This window comes from Cibotium barometz, chromosome 32 (genome assembly GCF_041138505.1).
Source record: "Cibotium barometz isolate CiBa-2024 chromosome 32, ASM4113850v1, whole genome shotgun sequence".
NCBI lineage: Eukaryota > Viridiplantae > Streptophyta > Polypodiopsida > Cyatheales > Cibotiaceae > Cibotium > Cibotium barometz.
This window is the reverse complement of record NC_141077.1, coordinates 18,426,016-18,442,946: the sequence shown is the minus strand read 5'-3', so window position 1 is coordinate 18,442,946 and position 16,931 is coordinate 18,426,016. Positions and strand designations below refer to the sequence as shown.

Genomic DNA, 16,931 nt, shown 5'->3' with positions numbered 1-16,931 from the left:
ACTTACCTTCAGTTCTTTCTTTTCTTTTCTAGACAGTGTATCAGATGTCACATGGTTGTAACTTTGGTCTCATAGGTCACTTTGGCCTTTTGAAGACGTTAATATAACATTTCATTTCATTTCATCTCTCTCTCTCTCTCTCTCTCTCTCTCTCTCTCTCTCATATTTCCAACAGCCCAAGATGAAGGCTTGGCTTTTTGACACCCTCGTCACACCAGCCTTGATGTATGGAGTACCTTCTGCGGTCATTTATCCGATGAGGATTGGCAGCAAGTTGAGAGCCCCTAGGTCATGATGTTCTCACATATGATCTGTAGCAAACCATCAGTCCCAAACCAAATTATCCAGGCAAAGTTTGTTCCAGACAGTGTATCAGATGTCACATGGTTGTAACTTTGGTCTCATAGGTCACTTTGGCCTTTTGAAGATGTTAATATAACATTTCATTTCTCTCTCTCTCTCTCTCTCTCTCTCTCTCTCTCTCTCTCTCTCTCTCATATTTCCAACAGCCCAAGATGAAGGCTTGGCTTTTTGACACCCTCGTCACACCAGCCTTGATATATGGAGTACCTTCTACGGTCATTTGTCCGATGAGGATTGGCAGCAAGTTGAGAGCCCCTAGGTCATGATGTTCTCACATATGATCTATAGCAATTATCACCCACTCTTTCTGGCCTCTACATTGATGATATCTCGAGTTTCATTGACAGATTAGGCGGGGCTGGTCCCACACTGGCACGCATATTGATCCCCCTACCTACTTTATGGAGATGACATTATCCTCCTTTGAGATTCAGCGGAGGGGCTTTAGAGACATTTGGATGCCTTACAAGACTTTTACACTCAGCGCAATCTTCCTGTTAACCTTGGTAAAACCAAGGTAATGGTCTTCAATGCCTCTCGATTGAGTTTCACATACAGAGGGAATCCTGTGGAGATTGTCTCATCCTACGTCTACCTCAGTGTCACTTTCAGTGGCCCACGCTTCATCATGGTTCCCACAGCACAGGCCAGAGTGACACAGGGATATGAAGCCTTGAGCTTACTTGAGCGGCACTTCTTCCACGCACATTTCCAGGAGCCCACGACGAAGGGTTGGTTTTTTGACACCCTCGTCACATGTATGGAGCAGCCTTCTTGGGGCCAGATTTATCCGATGAGGACTAGTAGCAAGTTGAGAGCCCCCCAAAGTCATGATGCTCTCATGTATGATCCGCAACAAGCCTTCAGTCTAACACCAAATTATCCTGGCAGAGTTTGTTGCAACCCCAGTGGATGCACTCTTCCAAACAGTCACATACCTCCATCGCATGAGTCACAAGGATCCCAACAAGTACCCGAGGCTTGCCCTCGAGTCCTCGAGACACCTAGCACTCGAGGGTGTTGGGAAAATTCAATGTAAAGAAGTGTGTGTGAGTAGGGTTAGGGGGGAGAGTAGATTAAGGTTTGCAGGGATTAGAGAGGGGCAGCACACAAGAGATTAGACATAAGCAAGATTATAAAAACATTAACCCTAAGCTAAAACACGGGACACATTGCGGGCTACATCTTGCTCAATCTTGTTGTATATTCATATAGGGGTGGCTATTATATAGCCTAAAGTACAAGATCAAATAAAGATGCCCAATCACATTGGGTGACATCCCTGCTTACATAATCCATACGAGGGGTGTTTCACATGCCCCTACTCACACCTTCCTTACATTGAATTTTCCCAATAAAGCCTCCCTCAATGGAAAGGAGTCATGAGCTAAAAATGGCCTGCACTAACCCAATAGAATATCATGCTTGACGATGGAAATGATGGCAACTCCACGATGTCATGCCACAAGAACAAATACTAATAGGATGGTCTTGAACATAATCCTCGAAGCCAAGTTCAGGATGAAAGAACAGAAGCCTCCCATGAACTGAATCTCGAAGCCGAGAGGTGAGGGATGGAAACCCAAAATGTGTCTAAAATCAAGTGTGAATGACTGATTGCTGCATCACATATACATCAATGGGAAACAAAAGCTAGAAGTGTAGACGGCATAAAAAGGAAAACCCTTTGGATGTAGCATAAACACAAGCAAAAACATGAAAGCCCCAAATACAAACAAAAATCCCTGATTGGACATAAGAACCCCATAGAAAACAAAAGAACCCCCAAATTTTACGGAAACCCTAATGGCTAGAACCCCCCCACTCATGCACCACAGTTCAAGAGCTTCAATTGGCTGAGTCAATGTTGCCCAAAATCTGATCATAAAACACCAAAAAATGAGAAAAGCCCCAAAATTTTCACGAATGGCTTTAATTCTCCAAAATTCCCAACATTGGATGCCCAATTGACACTTAATGGCACAAGAAAAGCCCAATTTGACAAAATGGCCCCAATTTTGAAAAGCCCCAAATTTGGACAGAAAGCCCTAAATTTGCCCCAAAATTCAGCGTGCAAGAAAAGTCCTAAATTTCACAGAAAGGCTTCTAAAAGGCTGAATATTGAAACAAAGGCAAAAGCCCCAAAATTGATCACCTAATTGACTACCAATTTTGTAGAAATGAGAAAAGCCCCAACTTAATGGCTTTAATTCTCACTAATGCCATTGGCAGAATGTCCTAATTTCAGAAAAGCCCCAAACATAACCAAAAAACCCCTGTGAGGAAGATGCGGGTGGGAATTGAACGTTATCTTCCCTCTTTCTCTCAAATAGACAAGGCTGAGCTTGCGAGCGGAGAACAAGGCCAAGACAGAGCTGAAGATGCAGGTGGACAGTGCTCGCAAACAAGGCTGAGGTGGCAAAGGCAGAAGCTGAGCAGGCGGACCTGGGCGCAGGTGCTAGCTGGGCAAAGCAGAGGCTGAGGGCAGGTGACACGATGAGAGACTGGCTGGCAAACAGCACCCAGGGCAATAGCGCCACCGCTGTGTGACTGGCGGGATTCAGGCGAACCACCGACAGAGGTGGTTGCCTACACACTAGCACCGCCCAACTGAATGGCGGGCACGCCGGCAACGGGCTCTGGGGGCAGCAAGCAACTCTGAGATGGTGGCAGAAGGCCCTGAGACAGTGGCGATGGGCTCTGAAGCGACGGCAATGGGCTCTAATACCACTTTAGGATTAGTGTTAGGGAGGAGAGTAGATTAGGGTTTGCAGGGATTAAGCTTCCATGTGACGAGTCCACTTTGACTTCGTCCATGGAGAAGTAGGCTTGGTCTCCTTTGCTTGCATCACCCCTGGATCTATTCTTCCTTGTCTGCACCTCTTAGAGAAGTAATCCAACCAACTCCTCGAAGGATATAGAATTGCCTCCTCCTCTCATAGAGAGATTCACAAAAGTATGAAAACTCTGATAGGACTCATGTAAGGAGTTAAGAATGGTGGTGACCAATTTTCTGTTATCAACTACCTCATCTATATTCAGCAACTGTTCTTTTAGGTCTGTTACTTGGTAAGATGATGTGCAACGGAATCACCTTCATTCATGGTCAAGTCGTCTAGCTCCCGCATCAAGTACATGACTCGTGCTTCATTACGGGATTGGAACATGGTCTCGACGACCACCAAGGCAGCTCTTGCAGAGCTACAAGATTGAATGTGAGGTGAAGTTGAGCGCTTGACCAAAAGAGCAATCATGGCCATTGCTTAACCATCACGAGCATCCCACTGTCTTTGGTCTTCAGTGGGTCTAGGAGGCGGTGTTGTAATGCCTGACACAACTTGTGCCACACTCTAAGTTTCCCTTGATGTCGAGGTGGGAGTTGGTGTAGCAAGACGAGGCTCTTGCCCCATGACAATCTCCCATAGCCCTTTGGTAATTAAGAGGTTCTTCAACATGAAACTCCATAATGAGTAGTTGGGACCATAGTTTTTTTCATATGCGTCCATTTTAGGTTCCGTGTGTCTGCCCACGTCAGCGTCCGCTCACATCCGATAGGGTATTCTGTACGGTGCCCTAAATTTTGGGGCTCTTGGGTTTTTGGTCCATCGATTTGACGTTTCGCGAATCCACCTGTACCCGACGGTCGACCATGTTCACTATTGAGGCTCCCAACTACCAAGCAAAACAAGTCACAAGGCTCGCCTTCAGGTACAACTCTACGAGTCTCCTTTAAGCTTTTTTCTGCCTGCGCCCCCCTCTTTTCTACATGCGCCCACCTTTTTTCTGCCTTTGCCCCCCTTCCCCCTCTCGTGAGACACTATCACGACTCACGTGTGCACTCAGCACTGAGCAGTGCTACTGCCTGCTGGCATGTGCAGTGTGCACTGTGTGGGGCATGTGCAGTGACAAGTTCACAAGTTACAACTTACAAGTGTGCACTATGCACTGTGTGCCTTCCCCTTGAGCCCTCTTCAAAGTTCATACTTCAAACTTCAAAGTTCAAGACTCCAGTTTGTTCAAACTTCAATTTTGTGCCCAATGTCGGCCTCTTCAACCTCTAACGAAGTTTTGTCTAAATCACCCTTTTTAGTTTTTACAAATGGGTCGATCCAAGCGTCCGGAGTGGCAATATGTGACCCAAGTAAAGACCCTTGTGAAAGGGCAATTCACCTATAAATATAATTATTGCGCTCATCAATGGGATGGAGGCCCGCTACGCATTTGAGCACACATTTTGGGCTTGGTTGGCCATGGTGTGGAGCCTTGCGCAAATGTATCAAAAGAGGTTAAAGATGTTTGTAGGAGGTTGCATGCAGACAGTCGTAGCAATGTTCATGGCCGAGAGGCTTTTGTGGATGCTTTGGTGGATAATATGGGTGGAGATGTATCTCAGGGTGTAGGGTCCGCATCAATGGGCACACAGGGAAGTACACAAGTTAGCGGTAGTGCAAATGTTGGGTCATCATGTAAGAAGAGAAAGATGTCTAAAGGGAAGGGGGATTTGGCAAATGCATGGAATGTACAAGCACGAAAGCAAGCAACCATTGCAGTGCGCAGATTCTTTTATGCGAAGGACATTCCCCATTGGAAAGTGAGGAGTCCTTCCTTTTTGGAGATGGTGAAGGCAATTGGACATGTTGGCCCTTCTTATGTGCCTCTACCTTACCATTGCTTGCGCACCAATGAGTTACTGGATGAGGTCAAATGCATTGATCATGAGATCAAGGGTGTGCGCGAGAAATGGAAAAAATATGGATGCACCATTATTTCTGATGGATGGTCAGACACTAGGCGCAAGCCTATCATAAATTTTCTTGCATGCTCCATTCATGGCACTGTATTCTTGAAATCTGTGGACACATCTAGGGAGTTTATTTTCCAGCATTTAAAGCAGATTATCATTGAGGTTGGCCCGTGCAGGTATGCATGGATAACGCATTGAATTGCGTTCGGGCTGGGGAATTGGTTGAACAGGAGTGGCCGACCATTTTCTACACTAGATGTGCATGCCATTGCTTGGACCTCTTGTTTGAGGACATTGGCAAAATTTCTTGGGTTGCGAACGTGCTAAACCAAGCAACTCAAGTTGTCACATTTGTCACAAGTCCACAATGTTGGCATTGTTTAGAAAACTCAGTAAGAAGGACTTGGTGAAGCCTTCTACAACTCGATTTGCCTACTTTTTTATTATGATGGTTACTCTCTTGGATGATTGATGTATGTAGGGTGTGCACAAGCTAATGATTGATGATAAATTTGTAAAAATGAAGGCATCAAAGACCCCTCAGGCAATTGAGGTGTCAGACATTGAGTTCTCTGCATCTTTTTGGCAAGAGGCAAGAACCATTGTCAAGATATGCGCTCCCATTTTGAAGATTCTCCACTTGGCTGACAGGGAAGGAGCCACCATGGGCCTCATGTATGAGCTTACAGATCGTAGGGTAGAGCAAGTGCAAAACATGCAAGGCATTGAGGCCAATAAGATAAAAGAGATTGAAGATCTATGCATTGGTAGATGGGGAATGATGCACACACCATTGCATGTTGTGGGCTATATCTTGCACCCTGTATGGAAAGGAAAAGAGCAAGATAGTGACTCAGAGGTGCATGATGGATGGATGGCATTGTTGGAAAAATACACTAAGGGTGATTTGACCTTGCAAGGAGATCTCATTGATGAGCTGCACAAGTATAAGCAAGAAAGCGGCACACTTGCTCGTCCCATTGCAAAAGATGAGAAAAGAATGCAAGAGGGTGTGAAATGGTGGGAGACATTTGGGGCTTGTACACCCAAATTACAAGCTCTTGCACATAGGGTTCTTTCTCAAGGCACATGTGTCTCCCCATGTGAAAGAAATTGGAGCACATTTTCTCTCATTCATACTGAGAGAAGAAACAGGCTTCTTCCTTCTCAAACAGAGAAGCTTGTTTTCATACACAAAAACTTGAGGCTCATCTCCAAGATCAAAGAAAGAGACTCTGAGAGAATGGAGATCACATTGGATATACTTAACAAAATAAAAGATGAGGAGTGCTTGATTGCCTTGCAAGATTTGCAAGAGGCTATTGCAAAGGCAGATGAGGCTTTGGAGCCTCTTTAGATTGCTCCACCCTCTACAGATGGCCAGCCATCCTCTAGCCATGTTGGGACATCACGCTCAGTTGCTACCGAGGCTTATGAGTTTGATGATGAGGAGGAGGAGGAGGAGGAGTTTGCAAATGAGGATGAGGATGAGGAGCCCATTGATCATGCTGAGGATGACGGGAGCTTTGATGAGGCTTAGGGTTACTTAGTATTCTTCCACTCTCTACTTATGTTTTTTCCACTTCCTACTTATGTTTTTCCTCACTGCTCAGAAGTCAGTCTACAGGTTTTGTGGCTTGCCCACTGAGCAATGAGCACTCCATCATCCATGTTTTTGCTCGCTTCCACTCATGTTTTATTTAGTTTCTTGAGGCTTGGACCTCCTCATGTTTGTCCACATGGCACAGCCTACAGCCTACAAGTGACAGGTTTTGGCATTTTCCCACTCCACACTCCCTAGTCCCTACTTATGTAACATGTTACATGATACATCATTGATCATACATGTATGATGTAAAAAGGTTACAGTAATATAAAGTCCAGAGTTTGGATTCTGGCTCTACATCATTTATGTTTTTTCTAATCCCAAAATCTTTGCAGTTTCAAGTTTCTTTGGTTTTTTGTGTCATATGTAGCATGTTTTTCCTTAAATTTAGGGTGCCGTATGGTATCCAACGTATGGAATTTCTTGGGGGTGTGAACCGTACTTTTTCCATACTTCCATACCCGTATGCGTTTGCCATATGGTTGCCGTATGGAAAAGGTTGGGACCATCAAGCCGATCTTCAGTTGTCATGAATGCACCAAATCCGGAAAGCTCAATGGAAGCAGCTCTTTGCGACATCCCCATAGTAGTACAAGATTTCCCGAAGTTGGAGAACGAACTAAGAATAGGAAAGCCCTCCCTTGATGTGAGCTCTTGGGAAAATATGAGAAAAAGAGAGTTACGGGACTGTGCACACAAGGCACCGGGATATGACGAGACTGAAGGTGCCATCGTTGACGTATACCAAAAATAGGGTGTATACTTGAATGAGCTAACACAAGACTCCAGGAGCAATGCACATGAACAAGGGTGCCTATGGATGCTCCCACATTAGAAAACCTCCCCTTATGAACAAGAATCCCCAAGTATGCAGCACAAAGGCCTTGAATTTGACAAAAAAAGTATGAAAAAGAAAGCCCCAAAAAATTGCTTGTACCTCTGTGAACATGTTGGTGAGCTGGTCTATGTATTCCCTCTTTTCCTTAAACACACAAGGGACCTAGCCGAGCGGGAGCTGAGAACAGAGCAGAGCTAGAGCCGGAGCTGTGGGCGGGTAGCGAATTGATGGAGTCTCAAAGCAGATGCACAGGTAGGAGCTGGGCGGAGGAGACGCACGCAAGTGGCAACCGACGAAGGTGGTGCCCAGGAAACTAGCTGGCGGTGGCGGCTCGTTGGAAAGAAGCGCTACTGAGACTGGCAGCTCCGGGCTGACCACCAGCAACAGTGGTTGTCTACGCACTAGTGCCGCCCAATTGGTTGGCGGCGGTGGGCGGCTCTAAGACGATGGCCGCGACCGCGCACGAGATCGTCTAGATGTAGCAGAACCAGCTCTGATACCAAATGTTGACTAGTGCCTTGAGTAGTAGTGGGGAGAAGAGAGAGAGAGAGATGATAATCAACAAGATAATCAGCACAAGATTAAGGGGATTGAGGAAGTACAAGATGTAGTGGAAAGCACAAGTTCATTATAGAAGTAGGTCCTTTTTATAGGAGAGACCTCATTACATATTCTAAGCATATGCTAGATGTGATGACACCACATATGCTAAATATGATTCCACCACATATGCTTAGTATGATGCCACCACATATGCCTTTTAAGAGGTTGTTCCTACACAAGAGACTTATACATACTAGCAGTTGTTCTCACACATTGGAACCGCTTTATTTAAGGCTTACATCTATGCTCACGGTTTCACAGCAGTAGACATGCTTGTGTTGATGTCAGCAACAGCATATAATGAAGTTCTGGAGAGGCATAGCTGAGGCAGCCACAGAAGATGGGGAAGAGGACAGCCCGTTGTTGTCGGGCGCATGTTAGCGAGAATGGAGGGCAGCTTAGTAGAGTAAGGGAGACCAACGTGAAGAAGACGAAGTAGGCGGCACAAGAAGCAAGGCTAGGTAATGACGGTAGTAGAGGCCAAGCGCAAAGCGGTGTCAGATTCGGCAGTGGCGACGGCATTCAAGCTGAGGATGATGTGTGCTGACGGATGATGTGTACTGACATTGCGCCGACTTTGGTGGTGTAGAATGAGGCAGCTTCGAATCTTAATGTAGGCAAGAACAGGTACGAACTATGATTAATTGGAGGAGGAGAAGTCAGACAGCAAACAGCGCAAGCGTCAGCAGACGTTCAGGTGAGCAAAGCACCGGCGGACGTCATCATTAGCAATTGAGTGTGTCGGTGACAAAGGGTGCAAGGTGCTACGGCACCACAGACAGCTCAGGGCAGCAGAGGTGCGCGCAAGCTGGTCACCAGAGAGGATTGCAATGCTAAGAGCTAACTAGCTCTGATACCATTTGTAGGACATGGCACATTATGCGCACAGAAATGAAATGAAATGTTATATTAACGTCTTCAAAAGGCCAAAGTGACCTATGAGACCAAAGTTACAACCATATGACATCTGATACACTATCTGGAAAAGAAAAGAAAGGATTGAAGGTAAGTATCTAGCCCTACAATACATCAATAGTAGGGAGCATCCGGAAGCAGCAACTAGGGAGAGTGGGAAGCCAATGCTACTAGTCAAAATGGGGTACATGAGTACATGGATACATGAATACATGAATATGGGGGAGTACAAAAGTGACAGTGAGTACAACAGTATATGGCTGGAGTGGTAATCATCCTAGGAGCTCTAGCGTGGGTCTCTGCCGGATGGCCTCGATATCTGCCACAGTGAGATGCCTGGTCGGACGAGCCCGATGCCTCGCAATGATGCTCTGAATCCTCCAGTGTAGGCACCGTCTCTGATGTAAGGATCCACGAACCCTCGGGCGTCTGGATCTGCCCAACTGGATAGCTCTCTCAACTAGAGTCCCACGGGGTGCCCACTGTTGGGCTGTCGGCTGTGTCCCCTCCCGGGTAGTCCCTCTAAAGAAGTCAGTAATCTGCCTCTGTGTGGACTCCCTGCCAGTCGGGCGTCTGCTCCTCATAATGGACTCTCTGAGCCTGCGGATCTCCAGGAGATAAAAACCCAAGCATCGCTGATCACAATAGTCCATGACTCTAGCCAGTGGTCCAAATCCCTCTCTGAAAAGGCAATGGTAGCGCCCTCGAATCTCATAATATACTGTGCAGCGACAGATGTAGTGCTCCTCCGTCTCTGGCTCTATCCAACAAATCTGACATATCCTGTCCCCTGGAGGTATGCCTCTAAATCTGCCTGTCTCTATCTCTAACTGATGTGAAGAGGTGCGGATCTGCCCAATGGCGCACGTCAATCCATGAGACAAATGGGTATCCATGTAGCTCGGTCTAAGTATAAAGCCATCCTCAGTGGTGCGGAGAAGATGGTCTCTATAGAAAGCCATCTTTGTCCCTAACTCCTGTGAGGGCTCTAGCCATGTCCTCCTAGTGTCCAACTGAATGAGGTCCTGTCTGATGACTCTACTAATCTCAGAATGTGTCAAGGTGAGAGAGGGTGCCTCTAGAGAGTACTGGAAGGGTGGAAGTCTGTCTAAGCTGAACCCGTGGAGCTCAAACCAGGATGCTATCTGCGCATACCAACATGAAGTGTCTCCCTCCATGGCTAGCTGATGAGAGGACTCTAAAGCAAGTCGTGCATACCGGTGTCGGGGAAGCTCCCAGGTGCTATGAATGAAGGACACTGATTTGGCAAGAGCCTCGACTACGATCGGTGGTGCTCCCATCTCGGCTCGGATGATCTCATGGGGTACCGAGGCCTTAGCCCAAATCATCCTGGAGATCATGGACACAAGTGGTCTCTCCATCGATCTCCATCCATCGTATGTGCGTCCTGATCGACTGTGACGATCTAGGCTAGGCCCCCAGATCTGTACTCCATATAGCATAGCCGATGTGACCAACGTGTTAAAAAGCCACAGCTTAGTGCGTGGCTCCTGAAACTGTACCTATGAGCACATCCTCTCTAGACCTCCTAGTGCTGCATATCCTCTAGTCAATCTGGCCTCTGCTGCCCCCCTCATGGAAAATGTGGGCCCAGTGAACACCACTGCAAGATATGTGTATGAGTCAACATACTCCACTGTCTCCTGCCCATATGTGAAAATAGGCGCTGATCTCCAGACCCACGGTGAGCTGTAGTGTTAAACACCATAACCTTGGTCTTACCAAGGTTAACTGAGAGCCCACTGTCCTGTGCATAAGCATGTAAAGTATCCAAGTGCCTCTGCATACCCTCTGGTGAGTCTGCTATAAGCACAATATCATCAGCATATAAGAGCAGAGGTATCCAAGTGCCAGCCAACTGGGCTCCTCTGTCCCCTCGTGTCCCAATATAATCAGAGATCTCATCAATGTATAGTCCAAATAGAGTCGGAGAGAGCGGGCAGCCCTGTTTCACCCCTATAGTGGAGTGTACTGGCTGGGAGAGACCCTCTGAAGTCCGCACCTGCCCAACTACTGTCTCATAAAGTGCCATAATACCCCAAATGAGCTCACATGGAACCCCCAAGTCTTGCAACCTGCGCATCAGTCTAGCTCTGGGCACTGTGTCAAAGGCCTTGCGGAAATCCACAAAGCCACAGTAGATCCTCCTCCCATGTGCTCTGCCCTCCTCAATGATAGCCCTGAGGGTAAAGATATGATCCAAAGTAGAGAATCTCCTCCTGAAACCGGCCTGTCCCTGAGCTCGAACCCCTTGTCTCTCTGCCCATCTGTTCAACTCATACTCAAGAGTAGAGGCATATAGCTTGGCCAGCAAGTGACCAATCATAATGGTGCGGTAGTTAGTCGGCACGCTCGGATCTCCAGACTTGAGTACCGGCACAATCGTGGAAGTACTCCAAGTCCCAGGAAACCCCTCACACATGGCTCTATTAAACATGAGAGCTAGCAAGTCTGCAATCATATCTCTAGCATGTATGAAATGCTCGACTACAATGCCCTCATGATCCTGTGCCCTCCCTGTATGCAATCTGTTGATGGTCCTCCTCACCATCTCTGTTGTGAAGAAGGTAGAAGTGGGTGGACAAGGCTCTGGACGGTTCGGTAGTGGTGGCTGCTCTCGTACTATGTAGAGGGAGGCTGCATACTCGCCCCATGTATCTGGAGAGGTAATGGCCGGAGGCGGGGGGTGCACTCTAAGCAATCTCCAGGCCTCCCCAGAATCCTGACTCAAAAACAACTGATAGATGTCTCTCTCCAGCCGAGCTAAGAATGCTCTCTTCTTCCGCCGAATGAGGGATCGGAAGATGATGCGTGACTGTCTATATGTAGTAACACCTGTGGCCACCTCTCTCTGTAGCCGGGCTCTAAGCTCCCTACAGTCATCATCATACCAACTATTCTGGGACATGCTCCCAGGACGTGGTCGTACTGTGGGCTGCGTGTGTGGGAAGGCCGTCGCTGCAGCTGTATGTAAAGCCTCTGTCAGGATCTGTGTGAGCTCTGCTAATGGCCTCTGTGGATCCTCTGCACTCAACAAGCTGTAGATCTCTGCGGTGTATACTCCATCAGTCTCTCTACAGAAGGTATATCTCGGGTGATAGGAGGACTGCCCAACCTGGCGGGTACTGTAGTGGAAATCCACCGTAAAGGAGAGAAGTGCATGATCCACCGTTACTCCGATGGGCCTGGGGCCAATCGCAAAATCCTGGATACTCGGGATGAAGGTTGGCGAGGCTAAAACATAATCCACTGTGCTGGCCCCATGTCTGTGTGGAAAGCAAGTAAAGCCACTGGCAAGTGGATACCTCTCTAGGCCATTTAAAATGGCCAGCCCATGTGCAGAGAGAGAATGAGAGAGCGAAAGAGAGGGTGAATTGTAGAGAGAGAGTATATTGCACAACTCAATATGAGATTGATTGATGTTATGTTTTAGACACACCAAGTACAACGCTTTTATAACCTTGAAGGTCCCTCTACATGACATAAGCAATGATGTCAAGCAAGTATAAATATCTAAACATTATGTGAACCACTATAAGAGTGGGTTCACACCAAAACACACACATAACACAAGTGAGTGTTCACACCCTTTTTGGGGACACACACACACACTGATGGTGGACACACAAACATGGTTACACACACATACAACTCCAATGTCGCTGAAGCAATCCCCAAATCTAGAGATGACGAGCGGAGTTTCTAAACCTCACAGGTGGCTAGGGTTCATTATTATTGATAATCCATGATTATTGGCTATTTATGAGTGAATGGTTATTTATGGCTGCAGTAGTCACTATATAAGACTTATGGGTTATTGAGTTCATAGACTAACTATTATACTTGACAGTTGGTATGTGCCTAGACCAGAGTAGTCTTACTCTTGCCATGGACATGGTGGTTCACATGCGGTCTTGCCGAGAGTCCCTTAAGATAGGCTCTAGTGGTGTGGGATGCCAGGGTTGAGACTGGCTTGGCCTGTGGGGAGATTCCAGATGGAATCTATGGTTTGGGAGGTGAGTTTGTCACACCCATCTGTGTTGTTCTAACCTTGTGTGTTTAGCTTATGTATGAAGTGATCCTCGGGAGGAATCTTACATGAGATCAGGGAAGGGGGTGCCCATCGGCAAGCCATGTGACCCAAATCAATTTGTGGTGCATGCATTCCAGCAACTCTTATGACCCTCCTATGCAAGCTGTCTAGAGGACTCCATGCCAAATCATGGGAGACGAACTCTATGTAGTGTGTTAGACATGTTGTATGTATGCGACGGCCTTGAACATGGCGTCTGTGAGGAGAGGGGTTGATCTGAACCAATACTATGACATGTGGTACCAATGGCTTACTCATGATCATCTGCTCACTAAGATTCACCACCACCACCAACATGTTTAGGGTCATGAATCACATTCCTCTTAATGCTAACAGTCCCCAATAGTAGGCATTAGTCTTACTCATGATCATCTGCTCACTAACATTCACAACCACCACCACCAACATGTTTAGGGTCATATAAATCACACTCCTCTTAATGCTAACAATCCCCAATAGTAGGCATTAGTATTGCACCATTATCGCCATAATTCGAACAACTCATTTCCACAATACCCCCAAAAAAAAAAAATCCTTACATTTTCAAGGGACAACACTCTGCATACAGTAGCTACTGTCCAACTTGAGATGGCCGCAGCTTCCTCAGCAGCTGCCAAGGCACCCTGCATCTGTGTTACATAAAGTATGCTAATCAACAACTACCACCTGAAGTGAAGTGCAAAGACAATAACTTAAATCTGCTCCCAAGGGCTCTGGCTATGGCCACAGCTTAAGATTAATGTGTGATTAATAAGCCAAAGATTGAGATTCATGTGCGATTAATGGTGGGCCACAGGTCAAGTAGGACCTTTTGCTAGTGATTATAAATCCGAAAGTCCAATCTCGCAATTTACCTCGACCACTTCTAGGCTTGTTCTGCATAGTTTTGAGTCAATAGTTCTTCCTCCAAGGAGTGTTGAAGTTTCATTTGCAGGCCTCGTGAACTTCAAAGGATGCAGGTGTTCCAAAGGCTGAAACAACAATGAGGAACCCCTTGCAGGAATGGGAAGTTTGTAGTACTCATACAAAATTTGTAGCAGGCAATGATCCACCTGGAGATACAAAACAGAAGATCAACTTGTGTATCATTGCAAGGGCTTATATCCATAAGGCAGTCATCCCTTTGATGTATACCTCTGGCCATACAAGATCAAGTTGTGAGTTGAAGTTGTATTCCTGCCCAGAAGACGACGCATCCTCTGCGTCATCATCCTCGGAGTAGACACTTTGTCTAAAGCTATCAATCATGCTGCCAAAGTCAAGAGATGATCATTATTTCCGCTGTTGACATGGCATATGCATGGAACTGCATACATATGCTTCCAATAGCTTCATTACAAAGAAGACTTTCAAATGGAAACAAAGACAATAAAGTACCTGTTAACTGAATCCACACTTTCAATACGTTGCAGCCTCACTTCCGTGTTTGAAGACGACACTACGTCTTCAACACTTTCATCTCGAACTGATACCGTTTGTTGCTTACAAGTCACGTCCTCTTGAAGCTTCATCAAATTCAAGACTACTTGGTCTTCTCCATTACTGTGCGCCTGTGCTACTGCGGCATGTCCCCCCTCTATTGCAAGTCTACTTTGCACCACGGAGTCCGGGATAACTCCCAAAACTAATTCTGGCCTATTTCCTTGTAAAGAGGGGTTACTCAAATCATCGTTAGAACCTAGCTTCTGTCCACTGGCAGAACTATCACCATTGTTAGGCGCACAGATTCTTAGCTCCTCCTCTAAAGAATTAGATGCTTTTTCTGGGTGGCAGCTGGAATCGGGATCTTGTACTGGCGAAGACAAAGAATCGATGTTCTGCTCAGTTTTATGTGTGCTTTTCTCAAAATACGATGGCGAGAGTCCATTCGCCTCGGCACCCACTCCACCTCCCCCATTTTCAAGCCGACTTACTGTCATCTCATTCACACACTCTGTTATTCTATCCAGCCGCTCCTGTGTGATGATACTGCAAGCCATGTTTGAAAAAGAAAAAACGGTATAAAGGTGAACAAATATTAGGCCCGTATGAATAATTAATTTTTAAAACACATTCATAATTCAAGATGGAAGAGACCTGTTCAATACTTCGAAATGGAGGTTGAAGAAAGGAAGCTTAGAGAGGAGGCAGTAACATCTATAAGTGGTCAAAGAAAAACGACTTAGTGGTGCTGGTGGGTGTCTTGGTTGTAAATCAGTATTCATGGTCATTATTCCGGGTGGCTGCTTCACTAGTTCAGGTACGTATACGCAGACTCCATACAGTGTAGCATTGTCCGCAACCTGAAAACATGCACCAGTAAATCAGTGTGCACAAGGAGACTAACTAACTATAAAGTGCATTCACTGAAAAAAAAGGGAGTTTTCGAATCAACAAGACAAGAAAATAAGGTGCAAACCTTCAGAAGAAAGATGTATGAAAGGTCATCCCGCATAACATGGTCCTACAAACGGCAACAAACAAGTTCGCTATAAACTATAAAAAAGGTTGGAATATATTGGAATGGGCTTTGGCACAATAAGATGGATAGTGACTGATTCACCGCTAGCTTTTAAACACGTGCATGTGCACGCACGCATGTGTGTGTGTGTGTGTGTGTGTGTGTGTGAGAGAGAGAGAGAGAGAGAGAGATTATTTACACAAGCATGTATACACTTGTATACAATATATATAGATAGATAGATACATGCATTTATACACTCACACACACGTGCGCGCACATATACACAAATACAAGCACACACATCTGAAGCCAGGAATTCTCAAAGTACGAAAGATGACACAGAATACCACACAAAAAAACTCGATGAAAACTACACCAAGTTATCACTATTTCTAAAAAATAGAGGGCACGGAGATAAGACGTATCTTATACCTGGCCATATACAATTTCATTCAATTCGCTTAATGATGGAGTCCGCTCCACCAAGTGGGCCTGCATAATTCCAACCACCAGTCTTACATTACCTTTCCAGTATTGTAGGCAGTAAAAAGCCATGATTTCTCGCTAGCATCACAGTGTACACCAATTTGACTACCAGCTTAAATATCACATTTCTTGCAGAATCATCCAGTAGGTAAGGTAACTTACACCAAGTAAAACTATACTCGAAGCAACATGCTTATAATGCCTACTAGAGGTCCAAAAAAGGGGGTCTTTTTATCCTTCCAGTGAGGAGTCCTAAATTGAGGCATTTTCATGCCAATGGCGACACGCTGCTCTAATGATGTTGCTCTTAAGGTGCTCCTAAATACAAGCAAGCATTCAGAACAATATGATGGCACACCTAATGAAAAGTATGACCTAGAAGTATGATTCTATTATCCTTCTTCTATATGATGGCACACCTAATGAAAAGTATGACCTAGAAGTATGATTCTATTATCCTTCTTCTATATTTTTCCCTCAATGCAGCTATAATTCTGAGAGAGACACAAACACATAGATAGAACGATTTTATTAACATCTACAAAATACCCAATGAGTCTATTAGACCAACATGCTAAAAAGTTCCATGTGTAGATTGCGAGCATGGAAACAAAAATTACTAAAAATGAAATGAAAAGAAGACCCACGCACTACGTGGGCCTCCCATGTACGTGGTACTGAAAATCCCGAAGCAAGATGGCTAGAGATACCCAGATCTCCTCATCCAATGATAGTACCATCCTCCTCCACAAGCGAGCGTAGAGCTGCGATGGTGTCCCCTGCCCGTGGAGTGACCTCTCCATGGCAGTAGAGAGTGTC

General features: G+C 45.8%; 1 protein-coding gene and 2 pseudogenes across 2 annotated transcripts in view; 2 read left to right on the top strand and 1 right to left on the bottom strand.

Annotated features, from left to right (window-relative positions):
- LOC147619895 (uncharacterized) overlaps positions 1 to 16,931 on the bottom strand; it is a 77,075-nt gene that overhangs the window by 36,189 nt on the left and 23,955 nt on the right. For both annotated transcript variants that reach the window (XR_015270100.1, XM_086825756.1), the window contains exons 4-10: positions 16,059 to 16,118; positions 15,582 to 15,626; positions 15,260 to 15,465; positions 14,561 to 15,151; positions 14,318 to 14,432; positions 14,038 to 14,235; positions 13,723 to 13,812 (exon numbers count right to left, since the gene is read on the bottom strand). Coding sequence is in view for 1 of the 2 variants with exons in the window: in XM_086825756.1 (XP_086681882.1) it covers positions 13,723 to 13,812; positions 14,038 to 14,235; positions 14,318 to 14,432; positions 14,561 to 15,151; positions 15,260 to 15,465; positions 15,582 to 15,626; positions 16,059 to 16,118 (1,305 nt within the window). In the remaining variant the exon portion in view is untranslated. The remainder of the gene's footprint in view (positions 1 to 13,722; positions 13,813 to 14,037; positions 14,236 to 14,317; positions 14,433 to 14,560; positions 15,152 to 15,259; positions 15,466 to 15,581; positions 15,627 to 16,058; positions 16,119 to 16,931) is intronic.
- Positions 4,463 to 5,327, top strand: LOC147619897 (uncharacterized; annotated as a pseudogene).
- LOC147619896 (uncharacterized) lies at positions 5,476 to 6,647 on the top strand (annotated as a pseudogene).